At 44.4% G+C, this 21,459-nt stretch overlaps 1 protein-coding gene across 7 annotated transcripts in view; it reads right to left on the reverse strand.

Annotated features, from left to right (window-relative positions):
- The window catches only part of TCEA2 (transcription elongation factor A2), a 620,358-nt gene that overhangs the window by 365,706 nt on the left and 233,193 nt on the right, over positions 1 to 21,459 (reverse strand). For all 7 annotated transcript variants that reach the window (XR_013598494.1, XM_078651653.1, XM_078651650.1 and 4 more), the window contains one exon: positions 11,779 to 11,835. Coding sequence is in view for 6 of the 7 variants with exons in the window: in XM_078651653.1 (XP_078507779.1) it covers positions 11,779 to 11,835 (57 nt within the window). In the remaining variant the exon portion in view is untranslated. The remainder of the gene's footprint in view (positions 1 to 11,778; positions 11,836 to 21,459) is intronic.

Below are 21,459 nucleotides of genomic sequence, written 5' to 3' on the forward strand. Positions count from 1 at the left end.
AGTAGGACTCCCATTTGCAAGAGTTTAAGCAATTGGCATTGTAAATGACAATGACTTTAATGTAGGTGTTGTTTTTAAAACAGATTAATAAAAGGCATTGTCATTGACAATGCCAATAGCTTAAACTCTCGTAAACGCGAGACCTATTGCATTGCAAATGCTTGTTATAGCATTAGCATTGGAAAACGCAGTTTAAAGATTAAAAGCATCAAAACCAAATGCTTTATAGTGTAAAACATACCAACACAAACTAATGTCCTCAAAGATAAATGCACCAAAACACAGAGAAAAAAATTAAATTGAGTTAAAGAAATGTAACCACAAAAAATTGTTTATTCTGATACCGTTTTACCGGTCACACTCTTCTCCGGGCAATATTGTTAGGTACAATTATGTCGACGTTTCATGTAGTGGATGAACAAATATTTTGAAGAAGCACTTCTGTATATAAGAATGCTGTAGAAGACACTTCCATTGCTGTGAGTTGTTGTTCTTCCACTGAGGGTTCAGATTCCCTTCATAAATGTAGACCATGCAGGTCGTTGTCCTTCTCACAGTTCCCTTGCTTCAAAAATCAACGTCTTCAACCCAGATATCCAAATGATACACAATTGTGGCCTGTACTTGAAGCGGTATTGATGCAGAGCTTTGGGAAATGGCAGACAGTGGAGTGCCACGTGTGAGTCCTTTTAAACAGCTGTAAACCTTGGATACCAAGTGTTCCCCTTCCCTTCACACCCTGCACTTCTGGGAGAGGGAGAGCTACAGGGTTATCTCTTGGACTCCAATGGTGGTGAATGACCACGCATAGTTGCTGCAGAATGAGCTGTGTGCCCACAGGTTGTATGAGACCAGGGAATGCAGACTGCAAGGAGAAGGCCCATTAACTCCTGTAGTGGACTCTGCTCCTCAGCTTTCAAGCCACAGCCCCGTGATGCAGTCAGCAGGAGACCTAAGCCTAGAGGTGCCTACCAAACAGAGGTCCCTCACTGAAGGATCAACGGCTACTGTTTGTCAACTGATGACTTTAAATAACAAGTGGGTTGAGGGAGACGGACTCTGAGACCTCTTACACCCTTACTTACCTGCCTCTTATCATGTAGACCCTTCTATCACCTGGTCACACAGCAGAGGTAGAACAAAATGCCTACATCTTCTCCTGTCTGTCAATCGCAAAAGTGGGTGGGAGGGGAACATTTTTGAAAGATGACCTACTGTCTTTTGGCTTTGTTTGCTGAATGACAGCTGACCTGTCCTCTGCCTGCTGTACTCCACTTACTTCCCAACGCTGGGTCTTCAGACTGCTGGTGTCAGGCAGACCCATATTACAGTAGTGCAATAGCAAACCAAACCTAGTCCTAAAATTGGGGGGAAAGTATCGGAACCCTCCACCGCTGAAAGAGATTACAGAAGAATATACACTACAGCATGCAATATGTGGGGGGAAACAACCAGAAATAGCCCAAAATGACCTTTGAACTCAAACAAATCACTCTGACTGCAATGGGGAGGATGAACAGCACCCTGACGTGCACTGACCAAACTGATGTTTTAAGGAGTTGGGAGGTTAGAGCTCTCCTGCTGCACATGCAGAAGAACCCGAAGGGAAAACTGATGTGCTGCCGTTTACATTGGACAAACAGAGGACTGGAATCAATATGAGAGAGCTGAATCTCACACATTGAAGATGATGGTAACACCACTAGCAAAAGGCTTTTAAAAATCGTGAAAAGGCCAAGAGATGATCAGAGATAAAAATGAGGACTTAGAAGCTAATTCATGACACAACAATATTTGAATCATAGAGATTCCAGAGTGAGAGGACCCACCATCTGATTGCTCACAGGCTGGCTCAGGGATACAACTCAGACTTATTACAGTCAACTTATTTAATTATAGAGATCCGGACATGGTGCTTTAGCAGGCCAGAGAGAAAGGTACATTACCAAAAATGCATTGTCCCCGACGATCTTCCCAGACTTCACAAATGCGGTGCAGCAGGAGAAAAGATCCTTCATAACCATCAAGAAGAAACTGCAGCAAATGAATCTACACTATGCCATGGTTTATCCAGTCAGACTAAAGAAGACACAGAATAAAGGAGTATATATTCACTGACCCACAGTCAGCTATGTCCAGTCTCAGGAATCATATTGGTGAGGAAGCGTTTGTACGTGTATCTAAAATGTGCATTACTCATGAATGCCGTACATCTGAATTCACAGGTGCGCATTCACAAGGAGCAATTGCAATCAAAACTAAATAATAATGATGTGTTTAAATGTATTTTATGGCTTATATTTAACTAGGCTTTAGTTAGGCCTTGATGCTATCTTGGTTAAAACTGGAATCTCCATCATAATAATCACTCTCTGTTTACTTTCTCTCTTGACACTACATGCAGCAAGATGAGCACTGTTAATTTTTTATGGCATATTGGTCTCAAACAACCGACAGGAGGAAGCCTTTTGTTACTTCCAAGGCTCTTCCTGCTTGCAAAGAGTTTTGCATTTATTCACAATTGCTTTATTTTGAAGGTTTTGTATTTTCTATTGCTTAAGTAACTAGTTTGTTCTAACAGCTCTGGATGATTTCCGTGATTCTCTTAGTATTGTGTCTCAATCTCTGAAGTTCAGCAGTCTGATCAAGAATGGGAGTTTGAGGAGGCCGCTGTGCGTGTCAGGAGAGAGAATGAGCGATCCAGATCAGTGACCAGCAACAAGTTAAAATCCCCTCCCAGCATCCTAGGGATCTCACTCCAGGGAGCAAGCACGTGTGAGGTGTCGTAGGAAGGTGGGTTGTTCCACGTTTGGGGCATATATGAATCCTATCAGGATGGTCTAACCATTCAACCGGCCTTGTACAAAAACATATCTGCCTCCTCGGCCGCAAAGCGGGTTCCCTCTTTGACCCATATCAGTGACCCTTTTGCATGAGTGGAGAAGTTGGTGCTAAACACTAGCCCCCACCAGCGTCAACAGAGTAGAGAGACCACCGGCTGTGTTATGTGTGTTTCTTGCAGTAATGCTATTTTAGTGGCCCTACTCTGCAGATATGAACATATGGAATATTGTCTAGCTGGTTTATGAATGCCTCTCACGTTCCAGGTGATTATGTTAATTTGTGCTATGCCTTATGGTACTGTGTCTGTGTGTTATTTGTAAGATGTAGATAGCCTGGTCGTTCTGTTCTGGCTACGAGCGGTTGGGTGTGTGGTTTCGGGCGGTGCTCGCCTTACAGGTGGGTGTGCAAATAAAAACAGGGTATTACATTAAAATATGCATAATAATATTAGAGCAGGCCCCAAACGAAAGCACTCCCAAACTTCATTGTGATAGCATACTGCTTCTGACAATATCAACTCGAGCAAGGGCCGTCTCGTGCTGTGATGGTTATTTCTGTGTGCCATTAAGGGGCAGCATCCATAGGGTCCAGCACAATGCATTGTCAGATAGCCCCAAGGGCCCCCACGGTGAAGCAGTTTCCTCAGACATGGGAGGCTATTCTGACCAGCTTACGCAGTGTGTGTGATAGGTCCCAGTCTTGAAGGAGCTACCACTCCGCGTGGGGCCGCAGGCATCCATCAGGTTGGGCGGCGATCCATGACTAGCTAAACGATGTCTTCTGAAGTTTGTGGCGTCACTACAGGAAGAGTCGGCGAGTCAAGCCCCTTGGGCCATGAATGGGTGATATCTTCTTTGTTCATAGTCTGTATTGAACCTGTCTCCTGATCAGAGCAGGGCATCTGGTCACTTTCTGCTACCACTTGCAGCACCTCTCTCCGCTCCACTATTATTTGCTCCAGATCAGGGAGTGTGATCGGTGAAGCCGGTTGGGTCTCTCCTTAGTGTTTGTTACGTCTCCGGTTGCTCCTCTCATGACACAGCCTCACTTGAGTATCAGATGTTGTACATCAAGGTGCAAGCCCCAGGCCCTCCAACCAGTTCAAAGCCTCTGCCTGTGAGTTCAAGAAGTGGGTGGCACCTTTAGCCACTACGCTAAGTTGAGCTGGGAACTACAGCGAATAGCGCATCTGTAGATCATGGAGGCATCACTTCACTGACTAGAAAGACCCCCTTCGCCTTTGCACTTGCTCGGAGTAGTCCGGGAACAACATGACGAGTTTATTTAGCTCAGTTATCGCTGGTGATTTCCGTGTTTCTCCTAGTATTGTGTCTCTATCTCTGAAGTTAAGCAGTCTGATCAAGAATGGCCTGGGGTTCGCTCCAGCTTGCGAGACAGCACCCTATGTGCCCGCTCCACCACAAACTGAGGAGATAGTGCATTGCCCAGCAAGAGCTCTCTTATCCTGCGTTCTGTATAGGATACTGGGCCCTGGCCTTCAATATCTTCTTGTAGCCCCACCATATGAACATTGTTACGCCTTGATCAGCCTTCTGCGTCTTCTAGCCTTTCTTCCAGGACTTGGACTCTGACTATTAGGCTGTGTAATGTGGCGGTGTTTGAGCTAGAGGCTGGTCGTAGTTCTTTGAGCACAGTTACATTGGCCTGTATCTTGTCGCTAGTTTACGGTGACCCGCATGTAACAATGTAAAGTCTGTGGCAACTATATCTATTTTTGCCTCCAGAGATGATCAGGTTTGATCAAGCGTTGCACCAAGCTTCTCTACTGCGCGGAGGACAGTGTCCATTTTTGTGGCTCTATGTGTGGTGCAGAGGATCTGCGCTCTGGGCTGTGTGCGCCTGGGGGAGTCCAAGTGGGCCGCCCCACAGGGGTATTGGATCGTAGATGGCCCATAGTCAGTTGTTGAGCCGTTACCTGCTATGGTGCAGGTAACAGCTTGGATCCGTTGTCCGTATCGTCCTCGCCCAAATCCCAAGGGTGGGAGCCTGATTTGCGGGCATGCCTTTTGTGTAGCTGTTGGGGGGCTGCAGTGTCTTTTGAGGGCCTTATCTTTGTTCTTTGTACCAGGTTCTAGTTTAGCAGGGAATCTAACGTGAGCGATGGTCTCCAACCCCTATCGGCTGCACCATCAACGCCCTCAATTGTTCCTTTTTATTTCACTCAGTAGTGTTCACTGAATTTGAGGTGCCAAAATGTTGTATTCTCCCCCTTTGTTTGTGTATCATTTTTTCTATTCACTATTTTTGAAATGCCACTTTTAGAAGTGGGCTTTTCTGTGTGTGCTATGTGTCTTTGTGCCTACCTGATGTGTATTGCATGTCTGGCTCTGGAGCAACAGAGAATGGGGAGGTGCAGTGGCTCCAGAGGGGCCTGGGTGAGTCAATGCTAGGCTGAATGTGCCTGATTTGCATTTGGAGTAGTGGGTGTCGCCCCTGACCCTGAATAGGACTGTGCCTGCCTTGTATAATGTGGTGTGTCTGGGTCCAGAGCCTACACTAACAATGAGGGTGTTTGTGAACTTGTTAAGTGCCCCCCAGAACTAGTTTGAACTGGGTCCTAAGCCCTGTGCCTGGGCAGAACACAGAAGACATGTTGTGTAAGTATTGGGGCTGTGACCCCATGTTTTTGGATGCTTATTTGGATCTGGGCGAAGATGACTCTTGGACACCAGGAGGAACTGCCATGAAGGACTTCCCCTCTGTTAGAGGGCCCTGTGAGCTGGCCTGCCTGGTCCCAGCTCTGCCCTGTGGGACTTTGGGGGACTGAACGTGATGTGAGCACTTAAATTCCATGGCAAGTCATCAGCCCACTAGAGTGCTTTGCTGTCCCCCTCAAGCAGAGTGTGGAGAGCGCTGCAGGTCCTTGTGCTGTGGATCGGCTGGCTGCTGCTGAGGCCGCCGGTAGCGTGGGAGGTGCTGTGCCTATCTCACCTCCTGTAGCGGGCCAGGCGGAGGAGCGTGGGGAACTGTTTGCTGGTTCCATTGCGCTCACAAATGCTGCAGTATTCTGCAGAGCGGAAGTCAGGCAGGAGAGCCTGACCATGGGCGGGCCCCCCATGTCAGTGAGAGAGAGCCCTGTGAATTAGAAACTAAGGCGAGGACCGGGAGCTGAGGGATAGCGCGACGCTCCTCTCAGCCATTTACAGACATCCATGGTGGACGCTGGCTGACCAGCATGCCAGCACGCCTCCCAGGCTGTCGAGAGGGCACAGGTGTCCCCGCGTCCGGAGCCTGATGAAGGAGAAGAGGCCGCCTACCCGGAAGCCAGGCAGAGGCGAAGCCTGATTGTGGGCGGCGTCGCCTTCCGAGAACCAACCCCGCCGGAGGCTTCGCTCCGAGTCTCGCCTTGTAGGGAACTATAGCCGCTGAACGGAGTGGCTGCTCCGTGATTGCAGGTAGCCCGAGGTAGAAGAGCCCAAAGGGGTGGGAGGCTCCCCACAAGCCTCACACAAAAGGTGTAATTGAGAAGGGACGTTGCAGTTGCCAACTACCTGATATTAAGGAGAGGAGCCCTGTTGATTTTCTTCTCTTTCTCCAGCATCAGCGGAGTGGCCGAAGGAGGTCGCAGTCCGGAGTGGACAGTGTGTGTCCCACACGCCTAGTTTGGAGGCCTCATGTTGAGAGGGGCATTTCGGGGTCTGCCCAGGACGCTCCCCAACTCAACACTTTGGAGGCTGCCTCGCAGGCAGGAAGGACAGCTGCCAGATCCACACATATTAATGTAGTCGCCCTTTAGGGGTTGGGCTATGTACTGCTGATCATGGTCAGCAATGGTGCAGTGGCACCCGGATGTTAAGCCAATGAGTTATGCCTACGGTGGTGGGACCGATTGCAGTTAGGTGATGTTTTATTTTATTGCCAGTGATGTAATGACAATATGGGCACACTACTGAGGTTGCTTTAATGTACACTGCTACTGGTGTGTCTATATTATGTTTTGCATAATATGTGGGCATAGGTGATGACAGGATGTTTATGCCTAATGTGTGGTGCCAAGAGCACCTTTACCAGTAGTTACTGGTTGCTTCTTTTTCCCCACTACGTTGGTGTTCTAATGGGGATGACAGTGGCCCGATTGGCCATGTAATCCATATAATGCCTGAAAAGTCATACCTAGTGCCAGGTGGCACTATAACTATATATATATATATATATATATATATATATATATATATATATATATGTGTGATTATGTTCTAATGTGTTTTTATGAGTGATACAAAGGCCATTTCTGATATAACCTTGTATGGAGTTTCTTTTGTGGTGTGCCTAGTGTGTCGCTGCTGTGTGCGTGTGTTGCACAAACGCCTTACACATTGCCTCTGGGATAATCCTGACTGCTCTGCCAAGCTACCAAGGGGATTACTCCTCCTTCAGAAGAACTCCACTGAAAATCGTAAGCACGGAATAAAATAGCAAGTCCATACCTAATAAAAGGCAGTGGGATGAAAAAAATAAATGAACTACGCAAAAAGGTGCCCTCTTTTTGCATTTACTCTAAAATCAGAGCCAAGACAAAAGTGCCCTGCAAAAGTGTTTACAGATCTCCAGGTCTCTTACAAATCTCTGCAACTGAAATATTCCTCAATAAGGCAGAAGCAGTCGTTATACCTTTAGTTGAGTATACATTCGGCTTGTCAGACAGAGTTTTATTAGATTTTTCATAGATTAATAGAATTCAGAGACTATCCACCCGGAGAGCATCTGTTTGGAAGTGGTCAGACCAATTTACAAAGGAACCTAGTTGATAATAAGTTTGAATTTGTTTATATTTGTTGCTTTATCTAAACAAAACTTAGGAATTCTCTTAACGTCTATTTTGTGGAGAGAGCTCTCTCCCAGGGAAATGGGGGTCTGTAAGAATGTTGGTAAGGTAACCGTTTGAATTCCATGGTAATCCAAAATAACTCTGCAGAGAAATTTAGTGTGTCCACGTAATCAGTTTTTTCTTATGGAACACTGTTAACAATTCATAGGAACCCTATGCCTGAATTTCATTGACCCTGCGTGCAGATGTTATAGCTAGCCTTACCAGGGGAAATACTTTTTAATACCCTCTAGGAAGGGCTTAAGAACTGGGAACTTGCATAAAGATGTTTGTGAAAGACGTTTTCTGTAGGAGGTTAAAGACGCCTAATGGACTTTCACTGAAGAGAATTGCAAGAGAATTCCAAGCCAGACCTGGTCAAATTAAAAAGATATGGTAATAGTATTTCTTCTTCTTGGAAGGTAGAAGGGTCAGAGTTGATTTGAGAACACTAGTTGCACAATCCCATACCCCTGAAAAAATATGATGGGTGTGTATCTTCTTTCAGAATGTTCATACACTTCTACAGGGGGGGGGGGGGTCAAGTGTCCCTATTGAATGAGATCCTCAGCTAGGCTGCCAAGTCCTAATATGGCAAGATGGAATAAAGAATCTGGCCTCCAAACCTGTGCAGGACATTCAGCCTGCAGTAGAGCTTCCGGAGTGGTCGCTGTAACATGTGAAGAAGATCTACAAACTACCTCTGAAATGGCTACTCCGATGCTATCAGAATCATTTGGGCTCTTGAGTAAATCAGTTTGATAAACACTGCTGGTATCAGGGGAATCTCAGAAGACTGCAACACGTCTGATGGATAGATAACAGTCTCTCCTCTGAAGGATAGATACTTACCTTCAAGGGACTCAGAACTGCTCCCAGATAATACAACAACTGTACAGGAGGTCAATGTTGACTTTTCATGACTGATATGCAATCCCAGTCAAATGAGAATTGTGACTGTGGAACGGTACATTCTGATAAGCTAGTTCCAATGTTGAGTTCTTGATCAGCCAGTTCTCTAGAGATGGGTACACAAAGATCTTTTGAATTCTGAGATAGACTGCTAACACGGGCTTGTATTTCGAGAAGGTTCTCAATGCAGGCTTGAGACCAGCTGTGAGGACCAAATACTAATAACAATTGTGGGGCTACAGGAGATGTAGATCTGGATGGCAAATAGGCTCTTGAGTGACGCCAAGTTTGTGGCAAACCTCCTAGTCTTCATCTTCCTTAGCCACTGAGCAAACTTCGGAATCACCAAAGAAGTTACCATGTTCATCGATGTAAAATGGTGTAAGCTCCCTCAACAGCGAAGAAGTTGATACAGTACCTTGCATTGATGGGGTACACCACTGTTTCTCATGATGGATTCTCCTTTTGGATCTCTGTCTGGAGGAGTCCTGAGATTGCAATAGCTGATCCTCCCCTCACTCCTCTAAGCCCCTAATACTTCCTCAAAGGGATCCCTGATGCCCAAGCTGTTCTTCCAAGCCATGAAGGCCAATCATCTCTTGGTCCTTCAAGGTCGGCAAGGAAATAGTTCCTGCAGGGGTAACATTTGTCAGGGATGTGGGTAACTAGCAGACAAAGGATTTATAGAGAGTAAGGATATGTTTTTGCCACAAGCAGGGCACTTAACAAAACAAATTGCACATTTGTAAAGTGAGAAAAATATTTTGTCAGAAAATGACTGAACAAACCTCAGAATATCAAAAGTCCTCAATAAGGTTGATTTAAAGAAGGTTTGGAAAGATTTTCCATGGAAATAGACTTAGTTCAGTGCTCAAGGGTAATGTTATATGGATCCTACTAATCTAGTAGGACTGGAATTAGAACAAATCTAAATAATATAGAGACTGAATCTTCGTATATAATTAGTGAATGTTGGTCTGTTTTGGCTAGCTCATAGTACCACGTCCAAACTCCTAAACCTCCAGAGTTATAGATGTTGCCAGTAACCTACAACATGACTCAGATTCCCATGGAAATCGAGGAAACAGATCTAATACTTTCATTTGTCACTCTTGCACACCCAAAGTGTCACAAAGAAAAGATACAATATTGCATTTTCAAACATTTATTGAAAGGCTCGAATATTTGCAAATAAAATAGAAACTGCGATTGTAAGAAAGATGGGACATTATTGTAATGAGCATTATTAGAACAGTTAAAAATACAAACAATTCAATCATTGTAATTGATCATTTCATTGCTAATGTTATGTTACTCCTATCTATTGCTAGTCTCTATGCTAAAGACAGCATATCAGGAGTATCCATCTGAACCGCTTATTGGAATGACCTAACCCCATACCTTGATGTGTATGTCAGGAACCGAGGCTCTGTGCATCCATGGGTGCACCTACGAGTGTACAACTATCTTCTCAGGATGATGGTCGGGACAGCTGGCCTGCATTTTAGCAGCGTTCCGTGACGACTTCTGCAGAAGCGCACCTCTCACGACTTAAGCATGGATGCCGTTTAAATAATAAAACAGCAAGCTAATGAAACTGTGTCAATGGTAAAGGACAATGTGTTAATTAGACTAAAACAGAAGAATTGTCTCTTTGTGAGCACAGAAAATAAAACAATGCTCGGGTTCTGAATTCGTACTACCTTGTAACTAACTGAGCAGACTACAGTGTCAATGCCTAACAAAAAGAAATATGTACAAGGGTCATTCTCGCAATAGAAATACATGTACTAGCACCATTAGAAAATGAAGCTAAGTTAACACAAGAACTAAAACAGAAGCCAAATGCAATCAGCATTACAATGTGCGGGGCTAGAATAGAAGGGGAAACTGCCACTTATAGAGCATGGTGGGGTAATATAGGGCTGGGAGCACTTAAAGCTGCCCTTTTCAGTTTTTACTTTTCGAAGTGGACCAATAAGAGCAGAGTAACTGTAAGTTCATTGAATTTTGAATAAGAGTTTGGCTTTTTATTTATATTTAATGAAAGTCCGATGTGAATACTGGGTCCAATATCGTATTTTTCACAGGATTCGTATCAGTCTTCTACACCTAAAAAAAAGGGAACTGCAAGCAAAATGAGTCTGCAGTCGTGTGGTTTTCTGTCTGAAGATACCTCTGCCAGCCCTTATCAGAGGCCGTGCAATTACAATTATAAACCCAGACCTCTATTTCTAACGTCTTTTACAGCCTTTTTCAATGCAGCTACAAAAACATCTGTATTTGCACCAACTAGGAGAGTAATTTGTTTGAATCTCCCAATGGAGACAAGTGTTGTGATGAAGGAGACAGGATGAGACATGGAAACTTTATGCCAAATTCTTTGTCACATTCCCCACAATACCTAAATTCATCGGGAATATTTGGAAGTCCATAGTAATTGACTATTAAATGAATGCAACATCTCTGAAAATTATTTGCCATAAATGTTCTTGTATCTCTTTGCATTCCAAATGAACCCTTTCTTGGAATCCATCTGCAAAGTGAATTCTGGACAAAGATCTCGCGCGGCAGGCAATGTTTACAAAGAGTGAATTTCACCTTGGTAAAATGTTCTGAAGACATTTCACCCAACCCTACTCTCAATAAATCAAGTCAGAGCTTTCTTTACGTCTTGTGTAAAGGTGGATATTTTAACTTGGTTGAATGCTTGAGGTGAGCTAGTAATAATACAGTTTAGTTGAAATGAAATTCAGTGTGAACCTTAGGTGCATTGTGAGAGTAGTCTGTCACTAAGGAAGTTAATACAGGGTATGCTAGACCTGTATGCGTTCATAGCCGAGTTAGGCGATACCAAAGGGGATGATGGACAAATCAAATCAAATCAAACACTCACCCCCAGTCAACTGATCTGGGTTTAATCCATCATCATTCTTTAGCTCATTCCACCACCCCAGTTCAGACATGGCCATATGCAAATCAGTCTGACCCTGTGCGCCTCATGGGAACAGTCCAGTCATAGCCGATTTAGCAACAACCAGGAAAGTCATTTTTCAAGTCAGATACTTAAATAGCAAGTCAGTCATCATCACAACACTGGTGGTTACATAGTACACATGATTCTAGTCTGGAGTTCATTTGCTGAACCATAACTCCCTAAAGGTCTGAAAACACAAAGGGACTCAAAAGGATATAATCTTCAATCTGGGCTGCAATATGTTCACAGTCTGCACCAATAGCAATGTAGTCATCTGTCAAACAAAAAAATATACTTGTTAGTAGGCACTGTATTAAAAACAAACAAAAGTTCAGAGCTCACTATGCATCCACAAAATTCACCATTTGATGTTGTTTGCACAGTACATGGTTCAGTGACAGATCTAAAGCACTGGTCTATTCCTCTTATACTTTTCTCACAATTCCACTCATATTATACAAAGATAATTACACTATTGCGTTTCTCAAAAATCCACTCGCATTCCACATAGACAATTACACTATGAATGAGCTTAAACTCCTTGTACTGCAAGACTACTCAATCTGAAAGAGGCATACTTATCCAGTTCCCTAAAACCCTCTTACAACTGTCCATTTATCTTGATGGTGCTGGTAACTGGGATGTACATGCCTACTCAGTCTTTCATCGCGGTTAGGGAGTGTTTCACCAGGACTCTTCGCCAGCTGACAAAACACTAAGCAGAATTACACCCCGAAACTAGACTGAGAATCACAACTCGCCAGTAATTCCCCATTTTCGGGGGATGTTCTGAGTCCAATGTGTAATCCTGAGATTTATTTCACACTGCCATTGTAACTATCAATTACTGGAAAATCAGTAGCCCCAAGAAGATGTGCAAGCGAGAAAAGGGGGCTCTAATTGTACCATTTTCATAAAGCCTGGTATAAGAGGACAGGCTACACCCAAGTACAAGTGCGCAGGGAAATGACTGCAACATAGTTCCTTCTGTTCTGGACATTTGAGACTCTCCCATCTGATGCCCACTTATATGGGGGGGATGCACTCTTGCTCCTTCTCTGCACCTACTGGCTGTTATCCTACCAGCCTAGAATGTATGTGAAAGGTGTTATCTACCCATGGTAGGCCACCCCGATACAGATCCCATATATAAAGTCAGAAGGGCAGTAAAAAGACACGTAAATGTACCATTAAATGCACCTAACATCAGAGAAAGTTGTCTATTTAGGCTCTGCTAGCTCTCCAGACTATTTTAATCCATGACAATGTTAAAGCACTGACGGTAACCCAACTGCTCATGTCAGTAATGTCTCTGAAAGCTTGTGGTGATTTAGGAATATTCACCACTGCATTCTATTATCACCCCCTCTAATTCGTGTGAGCAATTGGTCAGAAAGAGACATACCATTTTACAACTTCCCGTCCAGAATAGCAGATATTAAGTAAGGGACACTGGGTGGCCTTAGGCTGCATGAAAATGGTTTCCCAATATGTAGGATAAGTACGTTGTGGTCACTTCATATATTCTGTACAACCTCATCCTGAAGAGTGAGCTTACTTAAGTTTTTTCAGTTATAACCAGGACCACTGGAATTACACGATTCGGAGGCTGCTGGGTTTTTTTTTTTTTACATAAAAATCAATTTCCCACGTTTACCACACAATCAATCATCTGCTGCATAATCTGCATATTTTAACAACAAAAAAGTTTCTAGCTCAAACAGATCAACAGTCTGGAGACGTGGAATTACGTTCACTCCCAGTGCAAGGCCCCTCACAGTTGTTAGCTTGTAGCCTTTCAGGTGCACATTTCTTAATCTGATTGTTAAACTGGTATTAATGAGGTGTCATTTTTGCCCAGACAGTATTACCATGAGTAAAAATGACAAAATAATCAAGTAATGCTTTCAAAGAAGGGCTGCACTATGTCTCATAATTTGCTGTTTCATGCCACATAATTTAGTCAACCCTTCCACATAATTTGTTATTCCCCAGCCACATTATTCAATTGGTCCTGGTTATAACTGAGGGTATATATGGTTTGTAGCTGTTTTAAGATCCTCCAAGATTTGCTTTGGTCGAAAAAGACAAGGCAAGTTAAATGTGAGAGCAGTGCAGTTTTTCAGTGTCAATAGTTTTCACATTCACTTTTGAATTATTCCCGTTTGGTGCATATATAATAGTAGTATTGGCAACAGGAACGTAGCCTATTCATTTATCCTTCCCAAGTGTGCCCGTCTACAATTATACCTCAATATGTGATTCTACTGAAAAAAAGATACAGGAGCACGAACATGTTTGTACTTGTAACCCTAGTTCTCCATGATGGGTGTTGGTCTGAGAGTATAAACAATAATTTTCCTCTGTGCACACACTGTGTACTTCGATCCCTGTAGTACTTTTCATATTGTATTTTGTCATTACTAAAAAAGCATACAAATAATGAAAATATGTCTCTATAAGACAGTATTATGTAACGCTTTAAATAAAGCCATTTAACCAAGCAGTCATAAAATATATTTGAAAACAACGTAGTTTTAAACCATTTTTATTAATCAAAAACAAAACAAAAATGTAGTCTTTCGCAGAGGCTGTGAACAGAGATAAAAATGGCAGTACATCTTTAAGAATTCCATATGCTGCCCTGAGAGTTGACAAGGATTTAGATAAATTGGTAATACAAGGCCACTGCAGGTATATTTAAATTGAGTAGAATACACACCATGATCCAGGTCAATGGATTCTCTGGATTATATCAGACCACCCAAGTGGAGAGTAGCCATGCTAATGCAGAACGATTTTTGGAGAAGGACCGAGGCTCAGTTAAATCATATTCTAACAAAAGAGAAAGTTAAATGCCTTAAAGGTACATCCTGATCAAATTCTGGTTAAAGAAAGAAAATATGAGATAAGCACTTTCTGTAGATACAAGCTATTAATGTAGAGCTGGTTCGCGGTTTCTCATATTATAACTGTTAGAAGAGATGAAGAAACTGTGCTGGTTAGTAACTTCCAAGGACAGACACTGTGCATAATTCTTCTCATATTCAGGTGTTATTCCTTCAGAGCTGTCAGTAGTAGAGTCTACTTCTTTTGAATGAGAAAATAATAATGCCACTTCAACATAGTGGACTGTACCTTGCCTTGAGAAGGGGCGTCCTTTTAAGGATTTCCAAAGGCTACCAATACTTGTTCAGATTTACAAATGTCCTTGCATCTTATGATAAAGAATTAGAGACATCTGCTGACCCACAAAATATGAAATGCTATTTCGACTGCATTGGAGGGATTCTGGAAAAAGGTCTTAAATATCACTGGCTATTAGGGCGATGTCAGTACGTACCTTGGGGATAAAACTAGGGTTTATTCGTAATGTGGCCAGGCCTATGTAGACTTGGAGAAACCATTCTATATTTGTGGAAGCCTGTTTTTCACTAACTCGTCTTGCAGATTTTAATGCAAGCAGGAGAGCGACTTTCCAGGGTACACACTTTATGCCTGCTTTATGGGTGGGCTCAAGGAAGTTTCGCATTAGTTGTGATAGGATCGTATTTAGTTACAATGAGACTGGAGGATGCCTCAGGATGAAAAATAATTAAAATCATTTAATGAACTCCTTGATCAGTCTATTAATGGATTGCGAAGTCTTTGCTAAAAAAGAGCTGCAATATAACTGAGGCCCGACTGCGCCATTTCAATCAAATATGGGAGGATCTCGTCCAGCAAGACTATTCATGAATAAAACATATGGTCATTCGAACAAATGAACAATCTTTTCTATTTGCTCTGTATGTGTTCTTTGTGGGCGAGGCTCTTGCTTGCAAAAATATCCTGAATTTCTCTGATGGATCTAGGCACTGAAACTCAGTTTGTTCTGGAATCATGCTAACAAGTTCATTAATGCTTGTGTAGGATGCAGAAATTTGATGATGGTTCGCGACAGCAGGGCCATAGATGGCGTTGCCAGGACCTGTGGTACTTCTCAGAGGGGAATCAGCTCCATGAACTAATAATCCCTTGGTGACGCTGCAGCGATTAAGATTAGGCAGCACAGTTCTTGCCTCATCTTGCTCAGCACTCTCAGGATGAGAAGCAGCAGAGAAAAAGCATAGGCAAAGATACCCAACCATATTATTGACAAACTCTTCCCGCCATGAGGAGTTTGATTTACCCAGCAGTTGAAGATCTTGTTAAATTAGCTTTGGCTCAAATCCCTTTGTGACACTCTTCTGCTCATTCACTGAGGGAGTCCGCACAGTTGTTGACTGTGTTCTGCAGTTTATCAATTCCACGACATCAGAGCTTTCATTGAGAGATTGTGCAACCTTTTAATTCACTGTTTGTTGCTAAAAAGAAAAATCAAGGTTGTATTGTCCATTAGAATTAGGACTCAGGAAGCCACGATTCCTGGCAGAAATTTCCAAATCCATTGTGTCACCCCAGGCTCAGCAACCTGGGCCAAGGAACCAGCCGATCACTGACATGGGAATCACCTGACAAGAGGTGCAAAGAAGAAAACAAGTTACTCACCTGTAACTTTGGTTCTCCAGTATTTGTAACTTTCATAGATTCCCATAGCTTGTATCATTCCCCGTCGTCGGAATGGGAGTCTCGGTAACCAAAATAACATAGCAGTAGGTACAAAAGAGAAAGAAGAAGGCCTAGGCCTCATCTCCTTTTGTAGCATATCAACCTCTTTTTGTAAAAAGAGACCAAAGTAAAGCAACAACCAATAGGATTAGCCTCACCCCATAGAACCCTCCTGGGAGAACGTCAGAGCCTCAGATTTTCGTAGCCATTGTGTAACAGTATAACAAAACCTGCTGAGGGCTGAGCTTTCCCAGTGGAGGCGCATGGGAATCTATGAAAGTTACCAATACTGGAGAACCAAAGTTACAGGTAAGTATTAGAACGTTCGTAGATTTCCATAGCTTGTATCAGAGTATCTAGCAGTCTGAAGCACATTTTGTTCCCTCATTGTCATCTCTTCCTCTCTTTTTTCTAACCCCCCCTTTTTTTTAAATTGCATCAAGCTAAAACATTAACAAACAGTGCACTAACATTAAGAACACATAGCAAAATGTGCCAATAACAATAAAGAAAGGAAAGCTCACCACTCAATGGAAGAGGTTCCTCAGGACTTCCTGGCCTACAGCCGTGTCTTCCTGTGTCGAGGCCTCTAGGCAGTAATGTCTTGTGAAGGTGTGTGTGCTGCTCCAAGTCGCAGCCCCACAGATATCTTTGATCTGGACTCCAACCAAGAGAGCCATAGATGAAGCCATGGACCTCGTAGAATGTGATCAGACTCTGCCATCTAGGGGTTTGCCCGCTGCTGAATGACAGAACCGTATAGCACTGGACACCCACCGAGCAATACCCTGCTTGGACAGGGGTAAGCCCTTACGGGGAGCACTACATGAAACGAACAGCTGAGAAGATTTCCGGAATTCTTTAGTACGGCACAGATAGAACCTCAAGCATCTCTGCACATCCAGCAAGTGGAGTGCTTTTTCCGCCGGCGTAGAGGGCTGAGGAAAGAAAGCCTTAAGAATCACTGGCTCATTTAAATGAAAGTCCGAAGGCACCTTAGGTATGAACTCTTTGGGTTAGCCCTTAGAATCACTGTATTTCTCTTGAATGAAAGGAAAGATTCCTGAATTGTCAGAGCTTGTAACTCGCCAATCCTTCTTGCAGAACTGAGAGCTAGGTGGAGCGTCACCTTCCATGAGAGGAATTTCATATCTGCTCGATGAATCGGTTCAAAGGAATGCTTCATCAGCTGGGTGAGAACCAAATTCAAATGCCAAGTAGGAGGCGGAGGCCTCACTGGAGGAAAGACTCTAAAGAGGCTTTTGAGAAATTGCTTGATAATCCTGGCTGACCAAAGAGAAGGTCCAGAAGCAGTGCGTCTATAGCGAGAAACTGCAGCCAAATGAACCTTTATGGATGAATGAGCCAGCCCTGTCTTAGCCAAAGACAGGAAATATTGAAGAACTTGGTGAGGTTGAGACGAAAAAGGGTCGATACCCTCCTGCTGACATCAGATACAAAATGGTTTCCATTTTAAACGGTATGTCTTGTTAGTAGAAGGAGCTCTAGCCTGAGAGAAAACCTCATTTATCCCTTCCGAGAGATCTAGCCCAAGAAACTCTCGCTGCTCAGGAGCCATGCTGACAGGTGTAAGGAGCGAGGGTCCGGGTGCCAAACCTGGCCCTGGGACATCGTGAGAAGGTCCGGGACCGTCCGTAGAGGACCTGGAAGGTCCAGAGAGAGGAGGTGAAGCTCTGTGAACCAAAACTGCCTCGGCCACGCTGGAACTATTAGGACCATCGTGCACGGCTCAATTTTGATCTTCCTGAGTATTCTCAGTATCAACGAAATGGGGGGAAAGGCGTATACAAATGCGCCTGACCAGGCTATCGAAAGCGCATTCTTAAGCGATCCATGATGGTGTAGCTTTCTGGCATAAAACTGTCAAAGAGATCTATTGAGGGTTTGCCCCACCAGTGAATAATCTCCTCCAAGACAATCTGGTTTAGTTCCCATTCGTGGCTGACTGACGACAGCCTGCTGAGCATGTCCGCCTTTTCGTTTAGCACTCCTGGAAGATGTTCTGCTTTTAGCGATATTCCGTGTAGGATCGCCCACTCCCAAATCTTCTGGTACCTCCTTCTTTGTTTATGTAATGCATGGCCATGGTATTGTCCGTCCGGACAAGAACTGTCGAACCCTGCTGCTGTGGAAGAAAGGCTTGTAGTGCCAGACAAATCGCCCTGAGTTCCAGGAGATTGATATGAAGAAGGCGGTGCTGAGGCAACCAATGTCCGCTTACATGCAAGTCTTGAAGCACCCCAGCCTTCCAGCGAGGCATCTGTAGTCACTACCTGAAGAGCTGGATTGATTACGAAGGATAGACCTTGGGATAAATGTTTTCCCTTCGTCCACCACAAGGCTGCCTTTTTCATAGCTGGAGTGATCACTACATTGTCGTCGAAGGATCTGTGTACTTGCTGCCATTGCATGTCGAGCTGCTCCAGAAGTGACCGCATCCGCAACCTGCAGTGATGTATTAGAGGAATGCACAAGGAAATCACTCCTAGCAGGGATTTGTAACGGCGTACTGAAAGACACTTTCTTTTTTGCAACAGATGAGCCATGGACATCAGTTTCTCTTGCCTTTCGAAGGATGAAGAAGCCTTGCTGAGAGATGTGTCCTGGAGGGCTCCCAGGAATCGTGCTTCAGTGGACGGGCAGAGAGATGACTTCTCCCTGTTGAGAGTAAGGCCCAGATTGCTAAACAGACGTGTACATGCATCGACTGGTCGGGGCCTTCTGCAACCAATCGTCCAAGTAGAAGAAGACTTGAAAATGCTGTCTCCTTAGGAAAGCTGCCACCGTTGCCCGTACCTTGGTAAAGATCCTCGGAGCAGACCGAAGTCCAAAAGGTAGAACCTTGAACTGAAAGTGGCTCTTGGCTACTGTAAACTGTAGAAACCTCCTGTGGGCTGGATGAATGGGTATGTGAAAATACGCATCCTCGAGATCGAGAGTGGCCATGAAGTCTCCCAGGTTGAGGAGACGTAAAATGTCCTGGAGAGACACCATCCGAAAGGATTGACTTATGAGATAGGTGTTTAGCTCCCTGAGATCTAAAATTTTCTTCGCTTCCACCTTGGACTCCTGCGGCAGCTGGTCTTGATATGGTGAGAGGTCGCACCACATCTGGCGATCGTACCTGCCAAGAATTGCCAACGCATTCGCCGCTCTAATCAAAAGACTTGCCATCGAGGAAAACATTTTTCCCGCATTATCTAGGCGACTGCCTTCTTTATCAGGAGGAGTAATAAGGGGCGCAGAAGGGTTGCGTGATTTTCTCAGAGCCGCCTGCGATATCACTGAATCCGGCTTCGGCTGACCTAATAAGGATTCTGGACTATCATCAGGGGCCTTGTATTTTTTCTCCAGGCATGGCAAGACTGGAATGACAGTAGCTGGATTCTTCATTGCCTTTAATCCTTCGTCCCAGACTTGGCTGACAATAGGAATGGAACGGACCGCTTTCCGATAAGGTTCTTTAGAATCATAAAGAAAGCACTCTGTTTGAACTGAAGGCATGGGAAGTTTAAATCTGCTTGAGGCTCTCTCCCAACCCCCCAATGTCTGCCGGGGAGAATCAACTGCATACGGTGTAGGAGAAGCTGGGACCGGGATCACGTAGTCATCCCACTCCACACACTGGTCCGGCCTGTTGATATCATTGCGATCTTCGTCTGAGGAATCGTCCTGTACCTCTGGAACCACCGGAGGTATAACTGGGCTGGTGACCTGCGGCTGTAATACCATCTGGGACGGTGCCCTTGGCGAAACCACCGAAGAAGCTGGCGGAGCAGACACATCTTGTGCCGCAGAAAAAGGAGGAGGAGGAGGTTGGGAGAATCTCTTCCTATAGTCCAGCAACATGCCCTGAATATCTGCCAGGAGGGAAGAAGTAACAGAAATCATCTCTTGGCAAGCGTCCTCCTGACAATGAATGAGTGCTGACATGAGTGCTCTTGAAGGTATTCACCTTCAGAATTAGTGTCTTGGCATTTGACTAGAAGCTGTGAGGGGCTATTGGCATAGCCAAAAGAATCATTCTCATCTCCCTCAGAATCTTCTTCTTCTTGCAGCAACAGCGCAGGAGGCAAGGGGGCAACCCTCCTTGGAGAAGTCATATCCGGCGTTATTATCTTCAAAGAAATGGTGATTCTCTCCGTCGACGAAGACGTTGTCGACGGTACCGTCGGCGGTGGAGATGAAAAAGGAACCATCGTCGACGAGGTCATAGACGGGAGATCCACCGACGACGAGTGATGGGCGTCGTCGACACTGTCGTCCACGAGACCTTCGACACTCCTGCTGTCGTCCTAGTCATCATTGTAGAAGCTTTTGTCGACGACACAGTCGTTGTAGCTACCGTTGTCAACACCCTCGTCGACGTTGCAGTTATTGTCGTCGACGAGCCCATCGACACGGATGTCGATAAATGTAGACTTGACGGCACCGTCGACGAGCCCGCCGATGGTGGAATTTTTTAATCTGTACCTTTGCAGCCTTCGTCGACGGAGTCTTTCACAGCGTTGTGGACGACTGATTATCCTTGTCAGACTTCTCAGATTTTAGAGAAGAAGGCTTTTTTAAAGTTTTAGCAGACTCCACAACTGCTGCTGCTGAAGGCAGACCTTCCCTCTCCTTTGCACCATGGGGAGGAGATTTGCTAGGACTCCAGCTCTCAGAATCACGGGGGGTCTTTTTTGAGGCCTTTGCGGGACAGTCTGTAGATGGTGAAGGGGAAGCCGTACCCCTCTTCACTGACCTTCTGGACAAAATGGTAGATTTATTTATTTATTTATTTGTAAAGTGATGAATCCTCGCTGTCACTTGACAGTGTTTCCTTCCTCGACTTCAGCGTTTGGAGCAAGGTGGAGGCGGCGACCCGCACGGTCCCAGAGAGTCTTTGTTGAAAAGGTGCGGCAGATCTTGAAGTGCTGCCTTGTGGTCAGGGTACAGACAATATATGCAGTACTTATGCCTGTCCTCCACATACAACCTTTTCTTGCCACAGGTGGAACAAGACTTAAAAAGGGCTTTTTTCTCCTTATCAGGCATTTCAAGATGGAAAATCAAACAATTCTGAAGAAAAAACTGCTGAATACCAGTAAACTAGAGTTGAAATGAGCAGCGCTCAAAGGAGACTCCCTTAGCACAACGTGCGGTAGAAAATCTGAGGCTCTGAGACTCTCTCAGCAGGGTTCTTTGCGGTGAGGCTAATCTGATTGGTTGTTGCTTTACTTTGGTCTCTTTTACAAAAAGAGGTGGATATGCTACAAAAGGAGATGAGGCCTAGGCCTTCTTCTTT

This window comes from Lissotriton helveticus, chromosome 7 (assembly GCF_964261635.1).
Source record: "Lissotriton helveticus chromosome 7, aLisHel1.1, whole genome shotgun sequence".
Lineage (NCBI taxonomy): Eukaryota > Metazoa > Chordata > Amphibia > Caudata > Salamandridae > Lissotriton > Lissotriton helveticus.